This window comes from Pinus tabuliformis, chromosome 3_2 (assembly GCF_031772625.1).
Source record: "Pinus tabuliformis cultivar Carrire ecotype Pingquan chromosome 3_2, CPIR1, whole genome shotgun sequence".
In the NCBI taxonomy this organism is placed as follows: Eukaryota; Viridiplantae; Streptophyta; class Pinopsida; order Pinales; family Pinaceae; genus Pinus; species Pinus tabuliformis.
Genome location: NC_142302.1, coordinates 1,143,568,004 through 1,143,586,541, shown reverse-complemented (window position 1 = coordinate 1,143,586,541; position 18,538 = coordinate 1,143,568,004). Strand labels below are relative to the sequence as shown.

The 18,538-nt window shown below is 37.9% G+C and overlaps 1 protein-coding gene across 1 annotated transcript; it reads right to left on the bottom strand.

The window, feature by feature from the left end:
- Positions 1-3,187: 3,187 nt before the first annotated feature.
- LOC149184763 (uncharacterized) lies at positions 3,188-12,240 on the bottom strand. The gene is made up of 3 exons (XM_089418973.1): positions 11,859-12,240; positions 11,683-11,763; positions 3,188-3,526 (listed from the first exon to the last, which is right to left on the bottom strand). Exons 1-3 carry the CDS (start codon positions 11,959-11,961, stop codon positions 3,366-3,368), a joined length of 345 nt encoding a protein of 114 aa, XP_089275099.1. The 5' UTR covers positions 11,962-12,240; the 3' UTR covers positions 3,188-3,365.
- Positions 12,241-18,538: the final 6,298 nt, after the last annotated feature.

The following is an 18,538-nucleotide window of genomic DNA, read 5'->3' as shown; positions in this document are numbered from 1 at the left end:
ACCTTTGGAATTTCATAAACTGCTTCCACCAGTGCATGCTACTAGACATATGCATGTGTGTCATGTTTTTTCTGTCTAATGTAATCATGTCTATTGATTAGCATATTGAATTGATTTGACCATGTCTTGTCTCTGAATCTTGGAACCTCTTGGTTGTATAGTAGTTTAATAGTTTTGCATTGTTATGATTAGCTTTAATCATAATGTACTTATTTTGAGTTCTTATACACTTAATGTGCATGTTCTATTTATCTCATCTGTTTTCATTGACTATTGTATTCAATTTAGAAATATGATCTCAATCACTTGATTTTTACTAAGAGTTGACCCTTGCCCTTCTTTCACTTTCGAGCATTTCAACAATGAGTTTTTGTGTGTTGATCAGTCGAAGTAGTTATGAAGATTTGTTAAGTCATAAGAGAGGACACAACCCCAAGAGACATCCCTGAGGCTGGAAAAGCACCAATTTGAATAGTGAGGTATCTAGTGGTGACGGGGCTAGATTCTCTACAATTATATGGTAGGTATGTTGGTGCAAATTTGCATGTTAACAGGTACCCAAGGAAAAGCACTCAAAGAGCAACAAGAGTGGCGGCTTGGTATAGATTACACAGCCTTCCAAAAGGTTACTATTGAGAATTGCTACCTGTTGCATTGAATTGATGATCATTTCTCAAGGGAGCCAAGTGCTTTCACCAAGCTAAAGTTAGCTTCCAACTACTACCAAGTTCAAATGGAAACCTATACAGGTATAGAAGACAACATTGAAGACCAAGTTCAACCTTATGTGTGGTTTGTTATACCTTTTCCTCCAATGCTCATGCTCATGTTCCTCCAATGCTCATGCTCATGTTCCTCCGTGTGGACCATCGAGGATATATTCCTCTCACCTTTCAATAATTTTGTTGTTTTTTACTAAGATGATACTCTGGTTTTAAGTAAACTTGGTTCAACTTGTAACATGTCCAAAAAGTTGCATACCTTGTCCACTAACACAAATCATAAGCTAAAACAAACTTATTTTTAATCAAATTTTTGTTCAATATCTAGGTTTTCAATCTTTTTAGTCAATTTTTTTGTTCAATATCTAGGTTTTCATTTCCAGTATTGTGATCATTTTAGCAGTAGTTTAAGAACATATTAATTTTTGCAGAAGTTAATCAAAATTTGTTGGATTTAATATATATATATATATATATATATATATATAAGTTTTCTAGTATTTACCATTAAAAAATTATTTTTTAATTTTAATATTTTTTAAAATCATTTTTCTTCTTTTTCTTTATCTTTTTAATTTTAATATATTTTTTATTTATTTTTAATTAAATAATTTTATTTAATTTACCTTACAACTTTTTTATCTTTCTTATAATCAATATCTAATTCAATTAATTCAAATATATATATATATATATATATTCACAATTAATCATTAAATTTAATAAATCATTTAAATAATTTATTCATTTATTTAACATATTAAATTAATATATTTAATCAATACTTATTTCTCTTAAATCAAAAGATTAATTGTAATGTCCCCAGAAAAAGAAAAAGTTGTAAATATTTTATTTACCATTGTAAGAAAACAATTTGGATAATATTTTATTCTCTGTTTGGTTGAATAATATTATTAATTTTTCTCAAGTTAGAAAATGATGGAGTATTAATAGATTTTGTAACTTCTCATGAGAGAAGTTGGAAAGAGGCAGTTGCCAGAAAAGAAAACCCTAACTACCTCCCCTAACTATGAAACGCCCCAAGGAAAAAGGGGTGGGGGGAGGAAAAAGTCGTGCTATTGGGACAGATGGAAAAGGGGGAATGCTACGTCTGGTGAGGACTAAATAGCATTGGCACTAAGTGTGAAAGATTTGTTGAAGATAGTAGTCTTGCAAACAGGCTTGGGGGGAGATTTGGTCTTGAAGACGAATCTCATGGTCGGGAGGAAGACAAGCAGAGAAGAAAAGGTGATTGTGATCGTGGATTCTACTACTCAAGAAAACACTGGTAAACAGTACTTATGTCACTAATTTTGTGTTAGTTACTATTGTGTTTTGAGTAATTGTGAGTGTTGCAGGGAGAGCAAACTCCCTATTTATATGTGCCTGAAACATAGTGTCAGCAGGGTTTATAACTCACGTGGAATGGATTTCACTATATCGAAAAATTCAATACCGTAGGAATAACAAAAGAATCAACCGGGTAACACAATATAAATAATTTACTGTGTGCAAAGTGATAGATATAGTTTATTGACCAGAATAGGGAAGCACTAGCAGGTTGCCACTATTTGTAGCAATAGTGATTGTGTAAATAGTTAAGTGTTGATAAAAGCTTAGTGATAAGGTATGTTTTTACTGGTTTAAAGACTTATAAGAAAATTATGTGCAAGAAATTTAAATGTATAATGCTTAACATATGAAATCTTGTGTAATATGAGAGTAGGAAGAAACTCAACTTAGAAATTTTTTGTATTATAAGAATCTGTACAAAAAGAAAACCAGAACTTGTGTAAAATTCAAAACCTAGTGAATCTTGAACCGGAAATAATTATTGATATTGCGAGTAAGAAAATAGCACTATTATATGTATGTAGTTTCCGAAAAGCCCGAACCCGAGAACAGAGAGTGAGTACTGAACGGCTAGATGGGGTTCATTCCTAGCAGAATGGGAGGCAGATTTACAGGCAGAGATCGTATATTTGGTGACCCCGTATCTCTGTAAACCCTCCTAAATACCCATGCATAGGAATTTGAGACCCTAAGTATCGAAAGCACAATGTTTAAGCTCGTGCCTAGGTTCATAAGGCCTTGGGATTTATGACCTTCGCGGAAGTAAACCCTAAACCTTACCACTTTCAACAAAAGAAAAATTGAAACCAAAACTCAAGCGTCGTTCTATTATTCTATGAATTAAACAAGATTATTAACAATGACAGACAAATGTACTCAAGAAAAAAAACAACTTCCACAGAAAAACTGTACAGACGTATTAAAATAGCAGAGTTGCTTACCAACCGAAATTAAAGCCATGGCAGGAAGAAGGAACAATTATACAGTTATAAATTTACACAAGAAAGATCAATTCCACATTAACTTGGCAACATGAAAAACTTAATAACTTATGTATTTACCACAAAACAAACAGGAACATGTCTAGAGTGAGGAAATAAACAATATTACAGCGCAATCTCATTTAAGAAGCCATAGTCTTAAATAACCGAGACATGCTCGATTTCTAGCAAATGTCTACAACTTTCTCCACCAGATAGCTAGAAGGAAACTGGAACCTAGCACGAACATGGATACCCTTTTGAAATTCCAAGACGGAATCTAGATCTAACTACATCAAAAAGGGTAATTTTATAGACTGTAAACTTGAAAAACTGTGAAACCCTTTTTCTCTCGGGAAAAAATCCGAGCAGGAACACTGAGGAGCTTACCCAGAGAAATTTTGAGCGCCAAGCCAGGTAAAGCCTCACCATCATTGCAGCCTATGCCCCTCAACTCCACCTTCACCAAACCTGCCGAGGGTTGTAGGACAAAATTATCAGAAGACATGCCTGAAATAATATGAAACATAGAAAAAGGAAAACTTAAAAAGAATAAGAACCCTCACCTGGTAATCGGAAGGGAGTTGCAGATACCATGGATAGGTGATTGCTCGGCTGCATCTGAGGTATGTCGACAACATGGAGTTCGAAGGTTGTTGGCAGAGCCATCTACGAGAGGAGGAAGAAAACAGAGCATGGCGCCAAGGGAATGAGAAGCAAATGACCCACATAACTCAGCAAACCAAACCTGATAGCCTTCTATAGGATTCCCAGCCATGGGATAGCAAACCCAAAATCACAACCATTGATGTGGTGAAGAATCCCGAGGAGGTCTAGAGCCGCTGCAATGTCATTTAATTCGACATGGCAGCAAGTTAAATGCAATACATACAGTGGGTAATCAGCTCGAGGTGTGAGCTGAGGTGTCCTGTGTGGGAATGTGACAACTTCAACAAACCACAGTGGTCTCTCAGCGGAGTAAACTGAATTAACTTAGTAGTACAACGTCATAAATTCATTGAACCATGTATTTTATGATAAACCAATAGCATTAGCGTTGACATAGTTAGGGTAGCATTATTATTATGTGTAAGTGTTTTTTTATTAGCTTGGTAAGTTTATTGTGTATGTTTATTACTTTTGAATTAGAGATATGACATGTGGTATCAGAGCCAGGTTACAAAACTGTGACCTCTGGCAAATGAACTGTGAAAATTAGTTACTATTTATTTTGGATTTCTAACTATTGAATGATTTATGTATCTGTTAAGTATTAAGGAATAGGACAATAGAAATTTATAGGAAGAACAGACAATGTCCCACTCAAGAAAATGGTTGGCTTAGGACCTGCAACATTTCTTGAAAATAACCCTGAAATATGGGTGCAGTTAGGAGAGGAGGCTCGTAGCACAAATCTTGCAATACTGGAAACAATACAGGAACTAAAGAGTGAGATGGCCCACTTACAGGAGGACAATGCCAGATTAACCTTGGAACAAGAAAAAATTATGAAGAGCCTGTCGGATAAGCAGAATCAGCGACAGACAATTCCCAGCCCTGAACAGGAACGTAGGTATGAAGAACAGGGTTATCACACGGAGCATGAGGGAACAGTAGGTGGAGAAGAGAATCAGGAAGAGAAGTTGGATAATGCCTCTGAGCACCCAACATCAAAGAGGCAGCAGATAGAATTGCAAGGGGAGTTTCGGAAAATTAAACCGCCACTCTTTGATGGAGAGTTGGAAGAAGCAGCCGAAGCCTGGCTTATAAACATGAACAAATATTTTCAATTGTATGAGTACGATCACAATCTGAAAGCTCGGTTGGCTATCTTCCAACTGCAAGGGAAGGCCACCTTGTGGTGGGAGGAGGTCAAGATTGTATGAGGGGTGAGCGAACAAAATATAACTTGGGAGAAGTTCCAAAAATACTTCAAGGAGAGATATTTAACGGAACGATTCTATGATGAGAAAGCAAGAGAATTTCACGACCTGCGGCTTGGACAGCAAACCATGGATGAGTTTATCACCCGATTTACCTCTTTGCTCCGATATGTACCCTACATACAAGAGGAAAAGGCTAAGGTACAACGTTTCGTCAGCAGTTTACCACTGGCAATGAGGGAGCAAATTGAGTTCGATAACCCAAAAACTATGGATGAAGTTATATGGAAGGCCAGGATATGCTACCAGCAAAGCAAGCAGAAGGGTGAAATTTTGGGTAAAAAGTGGGTTGATAAGAAAGGCAATAAGATTGCTATGGGCAATAAGGGAAATCGGGGCAGCACTAGCAAAGGTTTTTCCAAGGGGCAAAACAACAGAAATCTGCCTAAAAACCAGTTCAGAATTAAGCCACCATCTGAATCGAGAATTAGCAAGCAAACTAGTAGACTTGATAACAAAGGAACAGCAAGACCCCGAATACAATGTTGGGGATGTGGGGGGCCACATTACGTTAAAAATTGTCCTCATCGTAAAGGTATCGATCAGGTTTCACAAATTCATGAGGCATCAACAGTAGGCAATGTGGCCCGGAGCATTCCAAAAATTAATGCTGCTCTCGAAGACCATCAGGCGAAATATCATCCGACTATGGTGGAGTTTGAAGGTAATATTTTTAATCACATTGTATCTATTTTAATTGATCCTGGAGCTACATTAAGTTATGTTAGTCCTAAGGTTGTGGAACAATGTAAATTACAGTCTGTTAAATTTAAAATCCCTTGGCTAGTACAGTTGGCTACAGGGGAAAAGAGACGAGTGTTGTCCAAGGTCAATAACTGCCCTCTAGAAATAGCAGGTCAGCCTTTGATGGCAGACCTAAACATACTTCCCCTTGGTTCATATGACGTGTTGATTGGCATGGACTGGTTGGAAAAACGTTGGTCCATTATAAACTGTAAAACAAAAACCATCTGCTACAAGGATGAGCTAGGAGAAATGCAGGAGATGCAAGGCATTCCGAGGCCCGTGCAGGTTCAGCCAATAACCGCTTCCCAGCTGGCAAAGTGTATCAGGAAAGGGTGTCAGGTTTATGCTATTCAGGTTGGGTATGCCAACTCAAAGGACAAGACAACCACCTTGGATAGTATTCTTGTTGTTCAAGAATTTGCAGATGTATTTTCGGAAGAGATACCAGGGCTGCCACCTAAGAGAGACATAGATTTCACTATTGATTTGATGCCAGGAGCAGCTCCGGTGTCCCGAGCCCCTTATCGTATGAGTATACTAGAACTTACAGAACTAAAAATGCAATTGCAGGAATTGTTGGATAAAAATTACATCTGCCCCAGTGTGTCGCCTTGGTGAGCTCCCATGCTATTTGTCAAAAAAAAGGATGGAACCCTTCGAATGTGCATGGACTATCATTAGTTGAATAAGTTAACAGTTAAGAACAGGTACCTGTTACCTCGGATTGATGAATTATTTGATCAAGTAAAGGGGGAAACTATATTTTCAAAGATTGATTTGTGATCGAGATATCACCAGATTAGAATCAGAGAGGAGGATATAGCCAAAACTGCTTTTAGGACTCGCTATGGTCACTATGAGTTTGTGGTATTACCTTTTGGATTAACCAATGCTCCTGCGACCTTTATGTGTTTGATGAATAACATATTTCATCAGTATTTAGATAAATTTGTATTAATATTTATTGACGATATACTGATATATTCCTGGAATGTTGAGGAGCACAAAGAACATCTTAGATTGGTGATGCAAACCCTCCGGGAACATCAACTATATGCCAAATACAAAAAGTGTGATTTCTTCAAGGAGAAAATTCAGTACTTAGGACATATAATTACTAAGGATGGAATCGCAGTGGATCCCGAAAAGATAAGAACCATAATGGAATGGCCAGTACCAAAGGACGTAGCGGATATAAGATCTTTTATGGGATTAGCAGGTTACTACAGACGGTTCTTGGAAGGATTCTCTAGGGTGGCCTACCCCATCACCTCCCTACAAAAGAAAGGGAAAACCTTTAAATGGACTGCAGAATGCCAAAAAAGTTTTGAACAGCTCAAGCATCTGCTCACCACAGCGCCTATATTAAGCATAGCAGATCCAGCTAAGGACTGTGTGGTGTGTACAGATGCGAGTAAGGAAGGGGTAGGAGGGGTACTAATGCAAGAAGGTAAGGTAATCGCCTATGAGTCAAGGAAATTAAAGGAGCATGAGCAGAAATATTCCGCATATGATCTGGAGCTGGCAGCCGTTATTCATGCCTTAAAGATGTGGCGTCACTACCTGATGGGAAAAAAAATTCTGTTAATGACAGACCATCACAACTTGACTAGTTATTTCAGTCAGCCTACCTTAAATGCTAGACAGGCATGGTGGGTAGATTTCCTAAGTGGTTTTGATTTCGAGATTAAGCATCTGAAAGGGAAAGAGAACTGGGTAGCAGATGCTTTAAGTCGAAAGGTACATTGTATTTATGAAATTTCTTGCAGCGAGGTGCGGACTACCTTCGATGAAATGATTAAAAAGGAAGCTGAACAAGATTCAAAATATCAGCAAATAGGACAACAAGTTCAAAATCCAACCAATAAAGAAAATCAGCAAGGATACACTATGGATGTTGTTGGCTTGCTGAAATATAAAAACAGGCTGTATGTGCCCAACCAAAATGACATTAAAAACTTGATTTTAGATGAATTTCATAGAATACCTTATGCTAGACACCTGGGGTATCAAAAGTTGATTACCGCACTCCGGAAGGAGTACTATTGGCTGGGTATGAAGAAAGATGTAGCAGAATATTTGACACGTTGCCTGAAATGTCAACAAGTTAAAGTGAAACATCAGCACCCTGCTGGATTATTGCATCCACTACCAATTCCGGAGTGGAAATGGGAAACCATCTCTATGGATTTCATAAAGGTTTACCAAGGAAAATTTTAAGGATGGAAAATTTTCTTGAAGTTTAAAACATTGGCGAATCTCACTAATCCCTAATATGCAAATTATAAATGTTTATTGATATGTTTGTAAAATTAATCAAATTTATAATTATTTTATATATAGTCTCTCTATAATGTTGGCGATTTTTAAGGTAAAATAATTTTATATTCTAAAATTTGGGCGAATCGTCTTTTATAAAATTGGAAATTGGCGAATCTTTTTTGTGGAAAAATCATGGAAAATTAGCCCACTGGGCGAACATTAGCCCCTAAAATTTTCCATGAGGTTTACCCAAGTCAAAAAGAGACAACGATTCCATTATGGCGGTAGTCAGCAAATTAAGTGTTAAGAAATTTACTACATAACATAAATAATTACTAAGATGAATAAATATAAAAATAGCCAGCAACAACCATAAACACATAAACACACATGTTTATCCGGGAAAACCCCAAATCTGGGGAAAAACCCAATCATAATGAAATTTCATTATCCTTGGCCAAAACCCTCGCCAATCCGGCCAAGTGAGCCTTCACCGCTCACCTCCAGGCCTTGCATTACAATGAAGTCCTTCCAACCTTTTATAGGCTCCATTACATATAATACCACGGGCAGAATACCATGGGTGCACAATACCATGTGCCCCAAAACCATCACTGTTTAACTTGGTCAACTTTTGACTCTACCCCGAGTCAAGTTTACCTAACATTAAGCAAATTAGCTCATTTTATACCAGTACAATCCACTTATAGAGCTGTGCAAATTGCCCATATTTTTATGCAAAACATTTTCAGGCTGCATGGGTTACCAAAAACCATAATTTCTGACCGTGATGTGAAATTTACCTCAGCCTTTTGGAAAACTCTGTTTGAAGGATTAGGGACTCAATTAAACTTTAGTACTGCCTATCATCCCCAAATAGACGGACAAACTGAACGGTGAATCAGGTAGTAGAAGATATGTTGAGGTCATATGTCATGCAACAACCCTCTAAGTGGGAGGACTATCTGCATTTGGTCGAATTTGCATATAACAACGGTTATCACACCTTCTTGCAGATGAGCCCGTTTGAAGTGTTGTACGGTCGAAAATGCCGCACACCCTCCAGCTGGGGGGGACCAGAGGACAAAATAATGTTGGGGCCTGAAATGTTAAAGGAGATGGAGGAAATGGTTAAGAAGGTATGATCCAACTTGAAGGCAGCCCAAGACAGGCAAAAGAATTTTGCTGAAAAGAAGAGAAATTTTAAAGAGTATCAAGTGGGAGATCATGTGTATGTGAGAATTCGAGCAAAAAGGAGTACCTTACAATGGAGTGGGTGTACCAAGCTGGCACCTCAGTTTTGTGGACCATTTCAAATTTTAGCAAGGGTTGGGCCAGTGGCATACCAGCTCACCCTACCAAGCCATATTCGGGTCCACAATGTCTTCCATGTGTCAGTATTAAAAAGATATGTTTATGATCCTAAGCACATAGTCAGTTAGCAAGATGTATAGGTAAAGGGGAAACAAAACAAAAAAAATCTTAAGTAGACCAATTAATAGTGATGTTTAAGGCAAAATTGTTTTCAATTCTGTTGTTTCAAGTTGAATCGGAAGGAGAATTCTTGGTCGAACCGCTGAGTATACTTGAGCGGAGAGAGGTAATGCTGCGGAAATGAGCCATCACCTAGGTTAAAGTGCAATTGCAGCACTTTGGGCTGGATGAGGACACCTGGGAAGATGAACAATTCATGAAAGACGCTTATCCAAAGCTGTTTTAGGATGAAAAACATCGGGACGATGTTTGATTTCAGGGGGGAAGATGTAATGTTCCCAGAAAAAAAAAAAACTATAAATATTTTATTTACCGCTATAAGAAAACAAATTGGATAATATTTTTATTCGTTGTTTGATAGAATAATGTTATTAGTTTTTCTGAAGTTAGAAAATGATTGAGTATTAACAGATTTTGTAACTTGTCATGAGAGAAGTTGGAAAGAGGTAGTTGCCAAAAAATAAAACCCTAACTTCCTCCCCTAACTGTGAAATGCCCCCCAAGGAAAAAGGGGTGGGGGGAGGAAAAAACCGTGCTGTTGGGACAATCAGAAAAGAGGGAACGCTACATCTGGTAAGGACCATATAGCATTGGCACTAAGTGCGAAAGATTTGTTGAAGACAGTAGTCTTGCAAATAGGCTTGGGGGGAGATTTGGTCTTGAATACGAATCTAATGGTCAGGAGGAAGACAATTAGAGAAGAAAAGGTGACTATGATCGTGGATTCTACTGCTCAGGAAAACACTGGTAAGCAGTACTTATGTCACTAGTTCTGTGTTAGTTACTATTGTGTTTTGAGTAATTGTGAGTGTTGTAGGGAGAGCAAGCTCTCTATTTATATGTGCCTGAAACATAGTGTCAGCAGGGTTTATAATTCACGTGGAATGGATTCCACTATATCTAAAAATTCAATACCGTAGGAAAAACAAAAGAATCAACCAGGTAATACAGTTTAAATAATTTACTATGTGCAAAGTGATAGATACATTCTATTGACCAGAATAGGGAAGCATTGGCAGGCTGCCACTATCTGTAGCAATAATGACTGTGTAAATAGTTAAGTGTTGATAAAAGCTTAGTGATGAGGTATGTTTTTACTAGTTTAAAGACTTATAAGAAAATTCTGTGCAAGAAATTCAAATGTATAATGCTTAACATATGAAATACTGTGTAATATGAGAGCGGGAAGAAACTCAACTTAGAATTTTTTTGTATTATAAGAATCTGTACGAAAAGAAAACCAGAACTTGTGTAAAAGTCAGAACCTAGTGAATCTTGAACCGGAAGTAATTACTGATATTGCGAGTAAACAAATAGCACTATTATATGTATGTAGTTTCCGACAAGCCCGAACTCGAGAACAGAGAGTGAGTACTGAATGATCAGACAGGGTTCATTCCTAGCCAAATGGGAGGCGGATTTACAGGCAGAGACCATAGATTTGGTAACCATGTATCTCTGTAAACCCTCCTGAATACCCATGCATAGGAATTTGAGATCCTGAGCATTGAAAGAACAATGTTTAAGCTCGTGCCTAGGTTCATAAGGCCTCAGGATTTATGACCTTGGCGGAAGTAAACCCTAAACCTTACCACTTTCAGCAAAAGAAAAATTGAAACCAAAAATCAAGTGTCATTGTGCTATTCTATGAATGAAACACGATTATTAACAATGACGGACAAATGCGCTTAGGAAAAAAACCAGCTTCCACAGAAAAACTGTACAAACGTATTAAAATAGCATAGTTGCTTACCAACCGAAATTAAAGCCATGGAAAGAAGAAGTAACAATTATATAGTTATAAATTTACACAAAAAAGATAAATTCTGCATTAACTAGGGCAACATGACAAACTTAATAACTTTTGTATTTACCACAAAACAAATAGGAACATGCCTAGAGCCAGGAAATAAACAATATTATAGCGCAGTCTCATTTAAAAAGCCAGTCTTAAATAACCGAGACAGGCTCGATTTCTAGCAAATGTTTATAACTTTCTCCACCAGATAGCTAGAAGGAAACTGAAGCCTAGCACGAACATGGATACCCTTTTTGAATTCCAGGATGGAATCTAGATCTAACTACATCAAAAAGGGTAATTCTATAGACTATAAACTTGAAAAACCGTGAAACCCTTTTTCTCTCTGGCGAAAATCCGGGCAAGAACACCGAGGAGCTTACCCGAAGAACTTCTGAGCGCCAAGCCAGGTAAAGACTCACCATCGTTGTAGCCTGTGCCCCTCAACTCTACCTTCACCAAACCTGCCGAGGGTTGCAGGACAAAACTATCAGAAGACATGCCTGAAATAATATGAAACATAGAAAAAGGAAAACTTAAAAAAAATAGGAACCCTCACCTGGTAATCGGAAGGGAGTTGCAGATACCATGGATAGGTGATTCCTCTGCTGCATCTGAGGTATGTCGATAGCATGGAATTCGAAGGTTGTTGGCAGAGCCATCTGTGAGAGGAGGAAGAAAATAGAGCATGGCGCCACAGGAATGAGAAGCAAATGACCCGCATAACTTAACAAACCAAACTTGATAGCCTTTTGGAGGATTCCTAGCCGTGGGATAGCAAACCCAAAATCACAATTGTTGATGCAGTGAAGAATCCTGAGGAGGTCTGGAGTCGCTGCAATGTCATTTAATTCGACATGGCAGCAAGTTAAATGCAATACATATGGTGGGTAATAAGCTCGAGGTGCAAGCTGAGGTGTCCTGTGTGGGAATGTGACAACTTCAACAAACCGACAGTGGTCTGTCAGCGGAGTAAACTGAGTTAACTTAGCAGTACAACATCATAAATTCATTGAACCTGTGTATTGTATGATAAACCAATAGCATTAGCATTGACATAGTTAGGGTAGCATTATTATTATGTGTAAGTTTTTTTTTTTATTAGCTTGGTAAGTTTATTGGGTATGTTTATTACTTTTGAATTGGAGATATGACATTAATCAATACTTATTAAATCAACACTTATTAAATCACTAAATTATTTCTTTTAAGTCGCCCAACCTTTGGCATCACTTTATTTATTAACTTTAAATTTTGTTTCACTTTCATTAAAATTGGAACTGCTGGAAGCATATCCTGACCTAAATTATTTTTTTTAAGTCACTTGATATTTGGCAACTGAATTTTATTTATTAATTTTAAATTTTGTTTCACTTTCATCGAAATTACAAGTTTGATGGGTAACTTCCCATAATAGAAGTGTCCTAAAAGTTTTTCAAAGTACTGAATCTATACAGCCAGAAAACTATAATTTAAATAATACAAATCAAAATTTCATCACAAATTTTTCCACATTCCAACACCGAAAACTCCAAAAAAATCGCATTAAAATCAACTCCTATCTTAAATACTCACACTAAATATATATTCAGCATATTCACTCAATATCCTATCCTGAGTACTCAAACTAAATATATATTGAGCATATTCACTCCATATCCTATCCTAGTACTCAAACGAAATAGATATTGAACATATTCACTCAATATTCAATCTGGCTCGTCCATTTAAATAAAAAAAATCGTCCATTCAAATTGCAACGGAACCGCCGCTTCAAAATCAGATAAAATGGTCAAACTCTAAATACGTTTGGCAAGCCAACCATCAAACATTGAGCGATACGTTTTGCACCCAACCACCGACCATCGAGCCAATTGACCATGAAATCCAAATCTCTAATGCCCACCACTCACTGTCATATCATAAGGTAGAGCAATTTCTCTCTCGTACTTTTCGAAAAATAGTAGTGTAGCAGCTTCATGAAAGTCCAACGCAAGAAAATAGCATTGCCTGCTGACGCGTACTGTAATTTCTTTTGTTTCATTCTCTTCCGTGTACGGCAGATATTTGGATATGAGATTTGAGCAGAGACGCTCTGTGTTTTGTAAAATAATTAATGCTCCACAGTTGGAAACAATATTATATTGCCTGCCTGCTATTTTCTTGCTTTGGACTTTCATGAAGCTGCTACAGTACTATTTTTCGAAAAGTACGAGAGAGAAATTGCTCTACCTTATGATATGACAGCGAGTGGTGGGCATTAGAGATTTGGATTCCATGGTCAATTGGTTCAATGGTCGGTTGTTGGGTGCAAAACGTATTTCTCAATGTTTGGTGGTTGGCTTGCCAAACGTATTTAGTGTTTGACCATTTTATCTGATTTTGAAGCGGGGGTTCCGTTGCAATTTGAAAATTCGCCGATAGAGTATATATATCAACTTTCTGGTGGATGTAGGTTGAAAATTCGTCGATAGGAGTATATATATATATATAAATGGACCAGCCAGATTGAATATTGAGTGAATATGTTTCATATATACTTTGTTTGAGTACTCACGATAGGATATTGAGTGAGTATGTTCAATATATACTTGGTTTGAGTATTTAAAATAGGAGTTGGTTTTAGTGTGATTTTTTGGAGTTTCCAGATTTCTTTGAAAAATTTATGGTGAAATTTTGATTTGTTAAGGTATTTAGACTTTTGTGATCCATAATATTGTTAGATAATCTTCGGCATAATCATATAAGCAATCTTGTGTCGACGCGTTTCGAACCAACCAGTGTGGTTCATCATCAGGACAAGTTGAGGAACCAATCTGGCTTAGCGTGATTAAATATCGTGTGCAGAGACTCCAACAGTTATAATGCTAAGGGCTATTTTTTGACCGAATGATCTTGGTCAAACCCCTAACTTCATTAAATAATATTTCTCGGAATGGTAATCTAAAATAAATAGGTATAATATTAATATTATCCAATTATCAAATTTAGATGGTCAATTAATCTATATTTAATTCTATAAAATACAAGTATAAATCTATATTTCATTAAGATGGTCATTATATTTCATACCATATATTAATTAATCTCTATTTAATCATTATAAAATACAAGTAAAGGTAATAATTATTATTTATAGAATATAGTTATGTTAGGTAACTGTGTAATAATTAATCCATATTATAAAATACAAGTATTAATCCCTATTTTATTTTGATGGTCCTTAATCCCATACTATATATTAATTAATCTATAATTAATTATTAAAAAATACAAGTAGAGGTAATCAATCATTTTTACTTTTAGAATCTAGTTATACTAGGTAATAGTGTAATAACTATTTAATGGTCTTAGGTAATATATCATATATAATATTTAAATATATTGGTCCAATAAAATAATAGGTTATATATATTTTTACTATATATTAATTAATCTATAATTAATTATTAAAAAATACAAGTAGAGGTAATCAATCATTTTTACTTTTAGAATCTAGTTATACTAGGTAATAGTGTAATAACTATTTAATGGTCTTAGGTAATATATCATATATAATATTTAAATATATTGGTCCAATAAAATAATAGGTTATATATATTTATCACATAATCAAATTTTTTAATAATTAATAAATCAAATTAGAATGTAAAACCATTAATCTTCCTAGAATTTAGTTATAATAGGTAAAACCAAAATAACCAAGTCTTGTTAATAATAGTATAACTAATAATATTGTTATATCATCAATTAGGTCTTTATTTATTATAAATTACCTTAGGTCAATATATTATAACCTATAAGAGCTTACCCTAATTTATGGTTGATAGTTTACTACTATACTAATAATATGGTATATCATAATATATCTTAAGGTCAAATATCTAATACCTAATTATTCATTACAAATTTTTAATAATGTTATTAATATTTATAAGGTTGACAAAGGGTTTTTTAGATAATAGTTTAAAGGGAAAAAACCAAATCTAGGGTTAATGAAGCCAAAATCTATGCCCAATAGTATCATACATAAGTAGGTTAATACAGTAATGGCCCGAAACTAATAATAAAGACTCAAACCACCAAATAATGGGAAAAAAACTGCCAAAGGAAAAAATATTTTTTGGAGGGGGAAGATAGAAACCCTCAGACCTAACAAAAAACGGGTGAGGGGGCTAGGAAGACAAGGCTGGGACCCAGCAACTGCTAATCTTCCAGCCATCATCCCTATTAAGGTTGTTCGGCCTTTTCTCAATCTCCAGGGCCTCTCTAAATTTCCGATGGTGAAACTGCGCAATTTTGGCAATGACTTGAGCCTCCTCTATACATACATGATGCATCGTCTTTCCCGCATGCTCAGCCAGGGCTGAGGACTTGGTCCTTCCATGCCTTAAGTCAGCCGAATGCTCGCTAATCCGCTGATTAATAGAGCGACCAGTCTCACCAATATAAGGGGTCCCACAGGAACAGGGAATGACATAGACACCCTTCATGTCCTTAGGGTCAATCGGGTCTTTCACAGACCTGAGGGATCCACGGATAGTATTGAGAGGTCTAAAGGTTGCGAGCACATTATACTTCCTCAGAATCCTTGCAATCCTGTCCGTGGTTCCTTGGATGTACGGAAGGTTCACACCCATGGTATGATCATTGGGAACCTTCCGGATCGAAGGCTCCTTCTTGGCCCTGAGGAAGGCTTTATGACCTAAGTGCCTATCGTAACCATTCTTCTCGAAGACTTCTAGGAGGTGAGCCTTTTCCGCTTCCAGGCTCTCCTCATCCGAAATTCTAACGGCACGGGTGGCAAGCATGCTAAGGACCCCTAACTTCTGAGCCGGGAAATGGTGTGAAGAAGCATGCAAATATTGCTCAGTATGCGTCTTCTTTCTATACACCTGATGAGAAAAGGAACCATCCACCTTTTTCGAGATGAGAACATCCAAGAACGGAAGACAACCATTCTCTTCTTTTTCCATCGTGAATTTAATGGCGGCGGATTGGTTATTAAGGTGACCGAAGAAACGATCCAGCTCGTCAGGACCATGAGACCAGACAACACCAGTGTCATCAACGAATCTCCTCCAAAGCTTTGGTAAGAGACGAGAGGAGGCCAAAGCCCTAGACTCAAAATCTTCCATGAAGAGATTTGCGACGATAGGGGACAGGGGGGAGCCCATGGCAACTCCGCAAGTATGCTCATAGAATTCACCCTCGAAGCTGAAAAAGGTAGAGGTAAGGCAAAGTTCAACTAACTTGGCCGTATCAGGGTCAGTTAGCTTATTAATAACTTTCATGGCCTCTTTGATAGGAATACAGGTATAAAGAGAGACCACGTCAAAACTAACCAAAATGTCCTCGGTTCAAGATTGATATTCTTAAGATCCTTAATAAAAGCAGCCGAGTCTTTGACAAAGGACTCAGTCTGCCCGACCAAGGGTCTCAACTTTGCAGCGAGGAACTTGCCAGGAGGTAGGTCGGACCACCGATGGTATTGACAATGGGTCTCAGGGGGACCCCATCCTTATGGATTTTAGGAAGACCATAAATCCTAGGAGTGATGGGGTTACCCTCAATAAGTTTCTGGGCTAGAGGAATCGTGGAATTGCACGATTTGATTGCAAGAGCAACTGCTCTGGAAACTTTCTTGAGGGGATTCTTCGACAGCTTCTTATAACTCCCACTATTACAGAGATGGTCCAGCATCTTATTTCTGTAATCCTTTTTATCCATAATAACAGCAGCCCCACCTTTATCAGCTTTTAAGACCACGACGTCAGGATTACCGTTCAAGCTCTTCAGAGCCTCGAACTCGGCCTTGCTGATATTGCTACGGGGAGGCTTAGCCCTCCTCAGGGTAACGGCACAATCCTGCCTAATCGTGTCTTTAATCTTATCAGGAAGGTTTTTAATGCCAAATTCCACATCGCAAATGATGTCTTCAACCGGGATCTTCCTGGGGGCTAAGGCAAAATTCAGACCTTTCCCTAAGAGACTAAAAACTGCAGGCGGGAAGGAAAAACTTGCAGAGACTCCTCGGTTATTCCTAACTTTGCCCGGATTAAACATAATCTCAATGTTCCTAAAAATCATGGCGTTTTTCTGAAGGCTAGTTTAGGGTTGATCAGGTCTGAAATTAGCAGAGTAAGGAGGGATCTGGATCTTCGATCCAGACTTCTTATGGAGGCTCATTTGGAGCTGGCGAATATTTTTCCTGCTTCTCTCTGGTCCAGGATTGATGGCTGTTCGGCATTAAAATCCATGAGATTGGAAGAGTCCCTGAAGCTCAGACAGTCCGCGAAGTATAATAGACTTTCCGGCTGTGCGATTCAGGAGTCTTGTCCTTTCGATGTTCGAAGTTCAGGCAGTCGTGTCTCGTTTAATCAGGTCTCCTCCCTGAGGGCTTGGGTTTTAAACGGCCCTTCGTCTGTCGGTTTGGATCCGCCAACCGATGGCTCTGGTTTAGTGAGGGTTAGCGATGGTGTAAGTAGAGGCGCGGTGTCGAGCAATGAAGCTGGCTGCGGTAGCCGTGGGCCGGTATGTCTGGTCAACGAAGCCGTGGATTCAATTGTTCGCTCTCCATCCTGCTCGCAGCAGTCAGTTGGAGTTTCGGCTGGATCGGTGATTGAGGAATTGCACGAAGGTATGGTTCCGGGTAGCTTTGATATTACTGGGTCTTTGGATGTTGATCTGCGTAGAGGCTCTGATGAGCTTGCAAGCCCGGAGAGGTCAGCCCGATGTGATCCGGCCGTTTGTAAGCTGAAGTCAGAGGTTCCCTTTGGGTCTGTCCAGCAGTTCAATGGAACGCTGTCAGATGAGGTTGCTGTGGAGTTGCACGTAGGTGCTGTTCCGGGTGGCCGTGATATTATTGGATCAATGGCTGTCGATCTGGGCAAGGGTTTTGATGAGCTGGCAGGCGCGGAGAGGTCAGCCCGGTCGAATAGGCGTGGCGTGCGGAGTGTTCCAGCCGTCTGTGAGATGGAGTCGAGGGTTCCCTTTTCGGCTGTCCAGCAGAACATCTCCGTGGTTAATGGAGCTGTGGTTAATAAATCCGTAAGTAGCTCTCTTCGTAGTATAGACCCATTATCGGGCTTGGTTGGTGGCGTTATGGATAATATGAATAGCGAGAAAAATTTTCATAATAATAACGTAGACCATTGGGATGATATGATTAGAACGTTAGCTTATAATATTGACGATGGTATTCATAAATACGATTCTATTAAAGTTAGTAATATGAAT